At 34.7% G+C, this 14,645-nt stretch overlaps 1 protein-coding gene and 1 non-coding gene across 6 annotated transcripts in view; both read left to right on the plus strand.

The window, feature by feature from the left end:
* The window catches only part of TMEM167A (transmembrane protein 167A), a 172,798-nt gene that overhangs the window by 7,500 nt on the left and 150,653 nt on the right, over positions 1-14,645 (plus strand). For 3 of the 5 annotated variants that reach the window (XM_063811121.1, XM_063811123.1, XM_063811124.1), the window contains exon 2: positions 8,051-8,085. In XM_063811121.1, the coding sequence (XP_063667191.1) occupies positions 8,051-8,085 (35 nt within the window). Of the gene's footprint in view, positions 1-4,830; positions 4,941-8,050; positions 8,086-14,645 lie in introns of all 5 variants that reach the window. The other 2 variants (XM_016953038.3, XM_063811122.1) reach the window with 1 other exon arrangement.
* LOC112209379 (small nucleolar RNA U109) lies at positions 5,611-5,744 on the plus strand. Its single transcript, XR_002944113.1, has one exon. It is a non-coding gene; the product is annotated as a small nucleolar RNA U109 (small nucleolar RNA).

Here is a 14,645-nt window from a genome sequence, read left to right on the forward strand (position 1 = left end):
GAAGAGTTAACAAAATACTGTATTCAGCAATCTGATCTACACTGGTTTTTGAATGTGTATTTTTTTCTTTAGAATCCAAGTATGCGCTTGGATTTGTTAAAATGTTCATTATTGCCAGTTGCGTTCAAGTTCCTGTTCATTTGACACTTTTCAGTGACTTCTCTGTGTACTATATTTTAATAGTCACAGGGGATTGATGAAAACCTCAATAGAATAGACAATCACAGTACAGTATGATGTGTTCTATAACATACACATTGTTATGTGTATGTATTATGCACATACAAAAATCCTGACTCTGCTTGGTATAGTGAGTGGGAACAGGAAAGACATCAGAGGAGGTGAATCTTTTTTTTTTTTTTTAATGAGTCAGTTCACCAAGCAGGCAAGAACAGATAGCATGTGCAAAGCTCAATAGAGTACCTTGGAAAAGGTTTCATGACTTAAAGGCCCTGAAAAAAATTAAACAAGGTAAATGAATTTGACTTACCACCTTTTAATCATCTTTCCTCTGTTTTGTGATTAAATATGCTTACCTTTTCTTAGATTCCTCCTTTCCCTTTTAATAACATTTTTCTGTTGAAAATTGCAATTATTTTTTCACTGAAGAAGAACATCTGTTTCCTTTAACCCTGAGACTAAAATTTTATATCACCAGACAACAGATGCTAAGCATTAAGGGGAATGCTATAGGTGGCAGGCTAATGTCCATAAGTTAGAAACACACTTTTGACCAGAGTCTGAGTACATCTAAAAGACTTACCACCTAAGATTATTTGTTTTAAACTTTAGAGGCTTTAAACCCCCAGAACAAAGTTGTATATATCATATATTTCATACTTGTAAATGGTTTTCTTTTGTAAATGGCTTCACACACAAACGTATATACACACTCTGCTTTCCTAATAGGCATGTTTTTAAGTGCCTTTTTATCTTCTATTCTGAAAACATTCAAACATAAAGAGGTAGAAGCCTATAATGAACCCTCATATTCTCAGCATTTTATCATCAACCCTACCCCTCTCCCACCACACATGCACTGGATTATTTAGAAACCAATCCTGAACATTATATCATTTAAGCATGTTTTCTTTAAAAACGCATTTGGAGAAGGAAAGAGAACACATTACAAAGTCATGAATTTAGATACTGCATTAGGAAAATGATAAACCTACTTTGAAGATTTGTTTTCCAACCATTTTACTGTAGGAATCTTTTGCTTAAAATACAGTAAGATTCTCATTATTCCCTGAACGTGCTAATGACTTTTTCTGTAGGGTTTTTTTCCCACATTTTTTTTTCTCTTCTGGAGCTTGCTATTTGCCCATCTGAATGGTGCCCTTTCAAGGTTTGACTCCGTTCCTGCTTTCTACATGAAGCTTTTCCTGACTTTTTCTTACAAAAATGGCATTTTTTGTCTGCATAACTCCACTTCCACATTCAACAATGAGTTACTATTTACTTTTTAAAGTACATGCTCTGTTTTCACTTGATTACTTGATTATAACTGCTGTGTGCCTCAGTCTCATGTATAAAATACAGGTAATAACAATCATGAATAAAATTCAGGTAATATTTACCCCAGATACATGAGGATAACATAAAACAAGTACTTAGTGAATATCAGTAATTGCTATTGTTAGCCATAAACTCCTGTAGGGAAGGAATCATACCATGTGCCTTTTTTTTAATCCCCACTGCCTCATTTCTCAGACAAAGTGGATACCAAATACACATTTACTTATGTTGGGAGGAAATCTGCTTTATTTTCTATGAGGTCATTATCCAATATTATTTATTAATATATTCACATACATATTCAAAATATGACCTTTGAAAGATAAGCATTGTGAGATACCGTGCTTTTTATCTACAATTGATCATGAGCTAATTCGTTGATTTATGTTATAAAATGTGTATCACTGGCTTTCACAGGTTTAAGATTAAAACCCAATTTAATTAAAACCCAAGATACATTAAATTTTATCTTTGTTATATCTATGAAAAAATAATGCATAGAAAAACAAGTATTAAACTGGTAATTACAAATCATTTTTGTCTTTTTCAGACCATAAAAGTATCACTTAGACAATTTGAGAAATCTAGAAAAGTTGAGAATTAGATTAAAAACTATCTAGAGATGGCTCACGCCTGTAATCCCAGCACTTTAGGAGGCCAAGGTGGGCAGATCGCTTGAGATCAAGAGTTTGAGACTAGCCTGGCCAACACAGCGAAACCCTGTCTCTACTAAAAAAAAAAATACAAAATTTAGCCAGGCATAGTGGAGTATGACTGTAATCCTAGCTACTGGGGAGACTGAGGCAGGAGAATCACTTGAACCCACGAGGTGGAGGTTGCAGTGAGCCAAGATCCCACCACTGCACTTCAGCCTGGGCAGTAGAGCAAGACTCTGTCCCTCCACCCCCCACCAAAAAACTATCCACAGATAATCACAGCATTTTCACACTTTCTTTGCATAAAAGTTTACATACCTTAAGATGTGCTGTCTGAAATCTTTGATCCCCTTTTGCCTACTGCTTAGCATTGTGCATAAGCACTTTTTGTCCTTGAGAATATTGGTAAATAATGTATATAGTTTTTTAATTTTTTCAGTAGTTTGCATGTATTTATCATAAAAATATAGAAAAGATTCAAATGACATTGGAACAGTTTCTAGTTGTCCGTTTTTTTGTTTTTAAGATTCTCCTGGCTATTCTTGCCTTATTTTTTCCATATGAACTTCAGAATTAGTTGTCTGTTTAAAAGATAACTTGTTGGTATTGGGTTCACTTTAAATTTATAGGTTGTCTTTACAATGTTGCCTTCCAATATAAAAATCTGGCATACCAGGTTTCTTAATCCATATTATGTTGCTATTTTAAAAAAAAAAAACTGAAATTGGGTAATTGGTTAAGAAAAAAGGGTCACTTAGCTCTCAGTTGTGCAGGCTAAGAGTAGTAGGGCTTGGCCCTCCTGGGAAGGGCTTTTATGATGCATCACAACATGGCTGAGAAGGTCAAAGGGGAAACAGACCTGGTGAAAAGGAGGGAGGAGCATCATGGCTTTATAACAACGTGCTCTCTCCGGAAAGAATTCATTTCTTGGAAAACTAATCCAGTCTTGTGAGATCTCACTAATGAGAAGAGCACCCTGACATTCATGGGAGATCTACCCCCCACCACCCCGTCCCCAAACCCAAATACCTCCCACTAGGCCCCACTTCCCAACACTACCTTACTGGGGATCAAATTTCAACCTGAGCTTTGGTAGGGATGAAAAACCATTTCTAAACCATAGCAACAGTCTCTTCTACTTTTATGTTCTTCCATATGTTTTAAGATTTTGTCAGTTTTTTTCTTTGATGCCAATGTTGCACATTTCTTGTTAAGCTTATTCCGAGATATTTTAGCTGTTCGTTCTGGATGCTATCTTTTTTCCATTGTCTTTCTCCTGAATGATAATATGATTATGAAGGCTATTGATTTATATATTTTAATTATGTACCCAGCCACCTTACTCAATTTCCTTAAGATCTATAACTGTTTTTCACTAAATTCTTTAGGACTTTTCAAGTAAGCACTCAGCCGCAAGTACCAATTTTGTGTAACTAAGTTTTCTCATGAGTCATTCTTTGTTTCATTCCTGATTTTTTTGTTTGTTTTTTAGAAAGTGCCTCTAAGTTTACTAAACAAGCATATTGCTGGCTGTTGTGTGAGATTGACATATTTTATCTCCCTGTATATGATGAAAATGTTATTCTTTGTTATATATACACGGTAATATTCTTGCACTTTCTTAATTTCATTTTATTTTTTTCAACTCTCTCTTATTGGGCTTCTAGTGTGAGACAGGCATATGATTGGTGCTGGAGATTCAGAGTCTGATAATCTGATAACACAATGTCTACCCTTCAGAAATGAATATTATAATAAAGGTAACAGTTTGCTATGAGACTAGAAAAGAGAGTTCTACATAAAATAAGAGAAGGGAGGCAGATGGATTCAAGGAAACTTCCTTAAAAAGGTGATGCTAGAGCTGAATTTTGAATAGAGTAAGTCCACCTCCATTTACTTTAACTGGAAACCTATGATTTTGTTTGACTGTGGAAACTTATGAAACTTATGGTTTCTTATGACTCTTGTGTTAAATTTTAACTTTGGAATAAGACTCAAACTATTAAATACAAGCTAAGTATCTTTTTTCCAAAATGCTTGGAGCCAGGAGTGTTTTGGATTTCAAATTTTTGGTGGGATTTTGGAATAATTGCATTATACTTACTCGTTGAGCATCTCTAATCAGAAATCCAAAATGCTCCAATGAACATTTTTTTTTTAGCATCATTTTGGCACTCAAAAAATTCTGATTTTGGAACATTTTGGATTTTGGATTAGGGATGTTCAACCTGTAATGAATAACTTTTAAAAATCCAACAGTGAAAGTACAGGTGCTTGCTTTCTTTCTCCAAAATCTATTAGCCTAGTATTTGTCAACTCATGGAAAATTATAGCTTAAATTTAAAGAATGTTTATCCTTAAAAAAATTCAGAATTAAAAGAAACTTAGCTAGCATTTAAGTCCGTCTGCCCATTCTCCGCCCAGCCAAAGACTTAGAAAAGCTAGTAATTCTGCTAAGGCCATAAAACCAGCTATTGGCAGAGCTTGAAGACTGTAGAAGACCTCAAGATTCTGGTTTTAAGTGTTGCCAGACTTGTCATTCTGCTTGCCTTCTTGAAGAAATAAAAACATGACTCTAAATGTGGAATTGTCAAACATTTTTTACCTATGCAGTTTTTCTTGTGATATTAATTTTTCTTTTTTTTTTTCTTTTTAGTCTGCCATTTTCAATTTTCAGAGTCTATTGACTGTAATCTTGCTGCTTATATGTACCTGTGCTTATATTCGATCCTTGGCACCCAGCCTCCTGGACAGAAATAAAACTGGGTATGTTACTAATGATGTCTAATCACCCAAATTAGTTCTTACAGATGTTCAATGTAAGTTAACATATAAATTATTAGATAATTTAATTCCTACATATAATTTGGTTTTGTAATAACTTTTTTCATTTTCTTCCTGTTAAAAATTCAAAAACTTTATATTCACAATATCTTACTAAATTAAAAGGTAAATTTCAGAAGTGACCTAAAATGTGTTAAGAGTAAAAAATCGCATGAGGGATTTAACCTACTGAAGGTGAAAATAGATGTTAGTTGTCCATCAGTTTTTATGATAATACTCCATCTCCTTGTAGACACTGTCTTCTCTTCATTCCACCTTTTTCAGTAAAGTCCTGTTGAATTTATTCTTCAGTATTCACCCATTTGTTGAAATTACGTTATTTGTTGCTTGGCTGTGCATGAAGTCTTTCTATCCAGGTAGACAGTTTCATTGTATCTTTCCCTTCTGTACCCGCCAACTGTAAACTTAGAATTAAAGCATATGGTAGACTCTAGTAAACACTTATTCCTATTGATGACTTTATTGGAATTCTAATATAATGCATAATGTCCATCTAAGATATTTAAGTGTTTATCTCATTAAAGAATAATTACATAGTAGTAGAATACTTTCCCTATGCTATCACGAAAATTCTTCTTCAAAAGCAAGTAGGTTGCATGTGGAAATGTCTGCTTCTTATTCCTTGGGAGCAGGAATATGTTCATAACATGCTACATTAACAAAGGAGTTCTCAGGGCTGCCAACCTTCTAGTAAAGGTTGAGTGGTAGTATATTTCTCCAACATAAAAGACCAAAAAGAGCATGCCTATTTTTACATTTTAAAATATGTACTAATACAGTCAACTGTTTGAAAGCTTTTTTTAAAACCTTTATTTCTACTTATATACGTGTTAAGCACCATTTTATGTTGATTTATAACTAAGAATTATTTTGTATAGAAAATTTTATAGGCCTAGTCTCTTTCTGTTAAAATTACATGTTTTTATGAGACTCGTAATCTTTTATTATACTGAGAATATATACCATGCTTAGGTGGAGATATCTAGACAGATTGGATAAAGCAAGTTCTTGATGACTTCACTGTTTAAAATAACTTCAGTTTTTGCTACTTCAAATAATATAGAACTAAGCAGCAGAAAAAAAGATTACTACATGGTCTTTATCCTGGTTTCATAGACCTGATAGCATTATCAGCAAATATACTTATTGGTATTTAGCCATAATAACTAAGCAACGTAATTACATTTTTTAAATCAACTAACAGGGTTCGTGTGTGTGTGTGTGTGTGTGTTCATGTGTAAGTAAAATTGGGGTATTACAGAAATATATCTAGGTAGAGAAATATGTGGAAAAAACCAAAGTGGTGCTGCTAAGTCTCTGAGTTACCAAGTTAGGGTTCTTTACTCATTTATAAAAGCTGTTAATATGTTAATCCTGTTGTACCAGTTTCTTAATGATATTTTGTTACTTCTAGAATATTAGACCCAAAAAGACCTTGAGTTTGTGATCTTGTGGTTTTCAGTGGGTTCTAGAATGAAGGAGCCATGGCTTTGCAAATGCCTAACCTATTCCATTGTTTGATGAAGAAATGTTAGCCAATTTTAAGTGATACCTAGAGTTATCACATGTATCCTTAGCCTATATATGAACACAGTACATCTAAGTCACCATTCTAAGGACTTTCCGTGTAATCACTCATTTCATCCTCATAACAACCCTTTGAGGGTGGGTCCTTTTGTTAAAGAGATACAATACCTTGCTCACAGTTACGCAACCAGTGAGTAGGATTTAATTTAAGCATAATTTGGCCTTTATTTTAGCTTATTTTCAGGAATGTATATGGGCTTTGTCATTTTATTTCTATGGTAAAATTGTTTAGCCTGTCAGAATATTCATACTTTGAAATAAACTCATGTTTTTGCTTAATTCCATTTAATCTAAACTATGTATATTCCAGTTCATAGCAGTTTCTATACATTGATGGTTGATAGGCTAAGAGACCTTTTGCTTTGAGTTCAGGAAGTTATACTTCAGAGGAGGAACATATATAGAACTTAACTGAACCAGAATTTTCTGTCAGTCTTACCCATTCAGATGTAATGATTCACTAGCCAGCCATCTCTTTTGGTAAAAAAAAAAAAAAAAAAAAAAAAAGTATACTATAAATTTTCTGGAATTTAAGTATTCTGATTTTCTTGAGATAATAATTCAAATTTACGTAACATAATATTAATTTATCTTAATTTGCAACCATATGTGACAGTATTTATAATTCTTTTACTTTGTCAGACCAACTAAGCAGTGTCCTTAGTGTTATTTTTTAAGATATCTCTATTCATTGATGATTCGGTCTTTTTTTAAAAATGATTTGTTATACATGCCAAATAAGTGATAACTCCATATAATATGTAATTCATAATATATTCATTCATACAGTTGAAATATATATCTCCATTCTAATACTTATTCCCAGAGTATGTGCTTTAAATGCCATATTTAGTGAATTCACATAGAGTGTCCTTTAAACTAGAAGATTTTCTACTTATATTGAAAATATAGGCACATTTTTAATTCTTTCTTAGTAAATGACACAGATAAGTAAATACCATCATTGGAATTCATTATTATAGATTATTTAACTTTAGAGCTACATTCTGTAAGAAATTAAAGTTTATTATAAGAGTGTTTTTGGTGTCACATTCAACCAAAAAATGTTCATTTAACATTTTATCAAAATTGATGCTTAAATTGCCATATACATTTTCTGCTTTTGAAAGTAGAGTAAGTCAACTGAATAGTAAGCCCTTATGCAAATTTTTGCCACTCTCACTAATTTGCCCTGGATTTGACCTATGACACTATTTATATTCCATTTCATAGCAGTTTCTGTACATTGATGGTTGATATGTCATTGTGTCCTACTTTCATACATGAATGGTGGCTCAACATCAAATAAGGAGATTTCAAATTTGAAGCAAAGTGTTAAAGGTTAATATGTTAATATACAATTAATTCCCTATATGATATCAAGAGAATAATTTACCTTTCCGAGTAATCAATAGCTACTTTTTTTCTTTTTTTATTCTATGCAGATTGTTGGGTATATTTTGGAAGTGTGCCAGAATTGGTAAGTGTCTATAATCTCCCTCCATTTCTTCAGCTGTAAATTGTTGACCAATTTACTTAGGTTATAATCTCACAAGTCAAATGTTAATTTTTAAAGGGCAGGCAGGCTTCCCAATTTTATGCATTTTTGCAAAAGTTTATAAGTTGTACCAAGCTCTTTTCCTTACGCTATTTAAAACCACATTTGGGCCAGGCGTGGTGGCTCACGCCTGTAGTCCCAGCACTTCTTGAGGCCAAGGCAGGAGGATTACCTGAGGTCAGGAGTTTGAGACCAGTCTGGCCAACATGATGAAACCCTGTCTCTACTAAAAGTTAGCTGGGCATGCACACCTGTAATCCCAGCTACTCAGGAGGCTGAGGCAGAAGGATCTCTTGAACCCGAGAGGCAAAGGTTGCAGTGAGCCAGATCACACCACTGTGCCCCATCCTGGGCGACAGAGTGAGACTCTGTCTCAAAATAAAAAAAGAATAAAACTAGATTTGGTGGATACTTCATTAACACAGAGACAGAAAAGTCTCTCTAATTTAGATATCAAATACCATGCATTCCTGGTATTGGGGGAAATAAATGTATGTGGTTTTATGCACACATGTTGATAGTATAGAAGTATAGAGCATGCTGTTGTGTATAATGTATACCATTTTGATAACTAGGATGTATTCCCATCTAATGAAAGTCTTTCTGAGCAGCTATCTGAACATAATCACTTTATTGCCCTATTTAAGTAACAGAATGTTTAACTGTTTTGTCTATTGAACCCATGTGGTCATAGCCGAACTGTTTGACTCGAGTTAAAGTCTTGATCTTAGCTAAAAGGCCAAGAAGCAATTAAAGTTAAGGTAGATGTGGTTGTCTTACAACTTTCCATCATAAGAGATTAGTAGCATCATACATGTTTTTATAGTTAATAATGTACTCCTATCCATTCACCCTGTATATGTAACATTTAACATGGTACCCAGCACATAGTAGACTCTCAAATGATTAAGTGAATCAATTAACATGTATTTTATTGCATCATTCATCAGTATTTTTTTTTTTTTTTTTTTTTTTGGAGATGGAGTCTTGCAGTGTTGCCCAGGCTGGAGTGCAGTGGCACGATCTCCGCTCACTGCAAGCTCCGCCTCCCAGGTTCAAGCGATTCTCCTGCCTCAGTCTCCCGAGTAGCTGGGATTACAGGCACCCACCACCACGCCCACCTAATTTTTTGTATTTTTAGTAGAGACAGGGTTTCACTATGTCGGCCAGGCTGCTCTCCAACTCCTGACCTTGTGATCCGCCCGCCTCAGCCTCCCAAAGTGCTGGGATTACAGGCATGAGCCACTGTGCCCAGCCATTCATCAGTATTCTTGAATAATAAATTACACCCTTTTTTAACCTTTTTAATTAAAAAAAAAAAGACTCCAGGTATTTCTACATATACCACTTGGACTGAAATTGAATATGTCTTATCTGTCCTCTTTGGAATCATTTGCATAACCAAAGAAAAATTCTTTTGTTTTAGTACTCTTCTTCTAACTTTGAATTTATGCTTAACTACTTTTCTTTCATAAAGCTGTTAGACATTTATAATGAAAAATATTTTTTCTACGTTTGACATTTATTGTTAGCCAGTCTGACAACAGCCTAAATTCTCTCAACTAATCCCTTTTAATAGGATGGAGAATTGAAGAGACATCTCCCTTAGATAAACTGTGTTCCCTTTAGAGTATTGTGTTTTATTTTGGCTTTCAACTTCTCAGAGATGTGGAAAATTTAGAGGATGGTCCATAAAGGAAACAAACTTCATGAGATTGAAAAATACAAACTGTATAGTTTGAAGTCAGGTACTCAAACTATACAGTTTGTATTTTTCAATCTCATGAAGTTTGTTTCCTTTATGGACCATCCTCTAAATTTTCCACATCTCTGAGAAGTTGAAAGCCAAAGTAAAAGGCTACAGTAACCAAAACAGCATGGTACTGGTACCAAAACAGAGATATAGATCAATGGAACAGAACAGAGCCCTCAGAAATAACGCCGCATATCTACAACTATCTAATCTTTGACAAACCTGAGGAAAACAAGCAATGGGGAAAGGATTCCCTATTTAATAAATGGTGCTGGGAAAACTGGCTAGCCATATGTAGAAAGCTGAAACTGGATCCCTTCCTGACACCTTATACAAAAATTAATTCAAGATGGATTAAAGACTTAAACGTTAGACCTAAAACCGTAAAAACCCTAGAAGAAAACCTAGGCATTACCATTCAGGACATAGGCATGGGCAAGGACTTCGTGTCTAAAACACCAAAAGCAATGGCAACAAAAGACAAAATTGACAAATGGGATCTAATTAAACCAAAGAGCTTCTGCACAGCAAAAGAAACTACCATCAGAGTGAACAGGCAACCTACAAAATGGGAGAAAATTTTTGCAACCTCCTCATCTGACAAAGGGCTAATATCTAGAATCTACAATGAACTCAAACAAATTTACAAGAAAAAAAAACCCCATCAAAAAGTGGGCAAAGGATATGAACAGACACTTCTCAAAAGAAGACATTTATGCAGCCAAAAGACACATGAAAAAATGCTCAGTATCACTGGCCATCAGAGAAATGCAAATCAAAACCACAATGAGATACCATCTCACACCAGTTAGAATGGCAATCATTAAGAAGTCAGGAAACAACAGGTGCTGGAGAGGATGTGGAGACATAGGAACACTTTTACACTGTTGGTGGGACTGTAAACTAGTTCAACCATTGTGGAAGTCAGTGAGGCGATTCCTCAGGGATCTAGAACTAGAAATACCCTTTGACCCAGCCATCCCATTACTGGGTATATACCCAAAGGACTCTAAATCATGCTGCTATAAAGACACATGCACACGTATGTTTATTGCGGCACTATTCACAATAGCAAAGAATTGGAACCAACCCAAATGTCCAACAATGATAGACTGGATTAAGAAAATGTGGCACATATACACCATGGAATACTATGCAGCCATAAAAAATGATGAGTTCATGTCCTTTGTAGGGACATGGATGAAATTGGAAATCATCATTCTCAGTAAACTATCGCCAAGGACAAAAAACCAAACACCGCATGTTCCCACTCATAGATGGGAATTGAACAATGAGAACACATGGACACAGGAAGGGGAACATCACACTCTGGGGACTGATGTGGGGTGGGGAGAGGGGGGAGGGATAGCATTTGGGCTATACCTAATGCTAAATGACGAGTTAATGGGTGCAGCACATCAGCATGGCACATGTATACATACGTAACTAACCTGCACATTGTGCACATGTACCCTAAAACTTGAAGTATAATAATAATAATAATAATAATAATAAAAGAAAAATACAAACTGAGTATTTGTAATGCAGGTATACCTCAGAAATACTGCATGTTCAGTCCCAGACCACCACAATAAAGCAAGTCAACAATTTTTTTTGGTTTCTGGTACATATAAAAGTTTTGTGTACATTAGTGGTCTATTAAATGTGGAGTAGCAGTGTGTCTTTAAAAACAATGTGTGTACCTTAATTGAAAAATACCGTGTTGCTAAAAATCACTGATGATTATATTTGACCCTTTAGTGAGTCATAATCATTCCGCTGGTGGAGGGTCTTGCCTCAATGTTGATTGCTGCTGATTGATCAGGGTGGTGGTTGTTGAAGGTTGGGGTGACTGGCAGTTTCTTAAAATAAGATAGCCGTGAAGTTTGCCACATGGATTGACTCTTCCTTTCATGAAAGATTTCTCTGTAACATGCAGTGCTATTTGGTAGCATTTTATCCACAGTAGAATTTCTTTCAAAACTGGATTCAATCCTCTCAAACCCTCCACTGATTTAGGAACTAAGTTTATGTAATATTTTAAATCCTTTGTTGTCATTTCAACAATGTTCACGGCATCCTCACCAGGAGTAAATTCCATCTCAAGAAACCATTTTCTTTGCTCATAAGAAGCAGTTATTCATTCCGATTTCATCATGAGATTATAGTAATTCAGTCACATTTTCAGGCTCCCCTTCTAATTAAAGTTCTCTTACTCTTTTCACCACATCTGTGGTTACTTCCTCCATTGAAGTATTCGGTAAACCATGCTGTAAACAGATATGCTGTCATCCAGACTTAGTTGTTCTGTTTCTAGAGCATAGGCAGAGCAGATTTAGCATAATTCTTAAAAGCTGTAGAATTTTCAGCAGGTGAATGAGCATTGACTTCCACTTAAAGTCACCAGCTACATTTGCCCCTAACATGAGTCAGCCTGTCCTTTGAAGCGGTAGAAGCCAGGCACTGACTTCTCCTCTCTAGCTGTGAAATTCCTAGATGCCATCTTTTTCAATAGAAGGCCACTTTGTCTACATTGAAAATCTGTTGTTTAGTGTAGCTACTTTCATCAGTTATCTTAGCTAGTTTCTGCATAACTTGCTGTAGTTTCTTATCATTGGTGTATCATTTATCAAATAAGTTTGCCATCTTATATTAGCACAGTTCATGGTGCCCCACAACAATTGCAATGGTACCATGAAAGATCAATGATTGCAGATCACCATAAAAGATAAAATAATAATGAAAAAGTTTGAAATATTGGGAGAATTGCCAAAATATGACATAGAGACACAAATTGAGCACATGCTGTTTTTAAAAAATGGCACCAATAGACTTGCTCAATGCAAGGTTGCCATAAACCTTCAATTTTTTTTCAAAGGGGCAATATCTGCAAAGCACAATAAAATGAAATATGTCTGTACTTAGAGATTTTTTTAGAGAAAACCTGGGAATTGATGTAATATGTCTGAAGATGGTTATAGCATAAACTAGTCTTCAAATCTTTAAAGCATCATATAAGGTTCATATGTTGTTAGCCATTGAAATAATTTTGAGAGCAGGTTTTCTTCCCTTAAGCTTTTAATGATAGGCAAGACCCATTAATGGTGGAAATTGTAAGCATAATACTAAATTATCCCGAAGTCCTTTCCAAATCTGTGATGATGAAATCATAAGGTTCTTTGGCCTTTCCAGGTTCTTGTTATGGCAAATGATAGTATAAGCATAAAAGACTTCATAGAAAAGTGCCTGTTTCAAGGCCATAATTCTGATATAATGACTATTGAAACAGACTATCTTCCAGAGAAATAAGTATGACTTTAACGTATTCAGCTATTCTTCCTCAGTGTTCTGTCATACTTTGTTCTCTCTTACGGTGATAGGTCTAAGAGTCTTTCTTTTGTAATAAGTATCATTACCTTAAACTGGTAAAATCACAGATATACCCTAGATAAGTAGTTACCACTCTGGGACATTTGACAAAATAGAGAGACAGCTTTGATAGTCACAGCTGGACTCAGGGACAGATAGTGGGTATAGGTGAGGGATGTTGCTAAGCATCCTAGGATGCACAGGGAATCCATCACAACAGAATTATCAAGCTCAAAATGTCCATAGTACTGGAGTGAGAAGGGCTGCTCTAGATTTACAGAAATTTATGGTGCAGACTTATCTGGCACTCAGTTATGAACAACTGCAAACCCTGAAATAATAGGAGAAATCTTAAGCACTTCAAAAAGAACCAAGAAAAGAGTGACAAAATAGCATCCTCAATGGTTAATACTGGTAGTTAGTGGTAAATATAAATATACACACACCAAACTGCATGCTTCAGAGACAAGTTACTCTGAGAAAGAATATGGCCAAGAAACAGTGGTTAAGAATACCTCAAGTAAAGTACAAAGAGAGAACATAATGGAAGAGCAGGTCTGGAGTTAAGAGGCATCGTTTTCATCTCAGTTTTATTAAATTGCTAATGCATAAAGAAAATATTAAGGTATTTTAAATCCATCTTATGTAATGAGAGAAGTGTGTACAGTTCCATTTAGTAGCCAGCCCAAACAGCCCCTTTGTTCACAATTATTGCTTGAAAAGAACATAGCTGAGTTTAAGATGTCTAGTTTGTATCTTTCTTAATGATTTCCTGTTGTATGATCTATTTTTATGTCTGATTATAAATAGTGTCTAGTGTCCTTTTTTTTTTTTTTTTTTTTGCTTATTTGTTATTTCCATTTTCCTCTCTTGACTGTATGAATGCTATAGGTTGAATGGTTCATTTTAAATGTTCATTCTTGCCAATTCTGTGAAAGCATTAGCTTTTCATTTTGGCAGAGTGACTTAGAAAATGTTGCTGATATGCTGCTTTCTCAAGCATATGCTCCTCTCTTATCTTGACACAGAATATATCCACAAAGAAATGATACAATTTTAATGGGAAAAGACCTAGCCAAATCATCTTATCATGTTACACATCACATTACAGCAACTGTTTTACATTCACTTATACAGACCTAAGACCAGACAAAAAGTAACATTAAAACCCAAGTTCAACTAAAGATGTTTAGCTCTACCACATGGCAGTCTCTTTTAAGAAAATTAAAAACAGGAAAATTAAATCCATATGTAAATGTTAGCATTCTAAGTTGAAGGATGAGGAAAAGGGGAACTTCCTCAAAAATTAATTTCCACCATATGGAAAACTTAGGACAGTATTAATTTCTTTTAAGTATTT

Source organism: Pan troglodytes, chromosome 4 (assembly GCF_028858775.2).
Source record: "Pan troglodytes isolate AG18354 chromosome 4, NHGRI_mPanTro3-v2.0_pri, whole genome shotgun sequence".
NCBI classification, from domain to species: Eukaryota; Metazoa; Chordata; class Mammalia; order Primates; family Hominidae; genus Pan; species Pan troglodytes.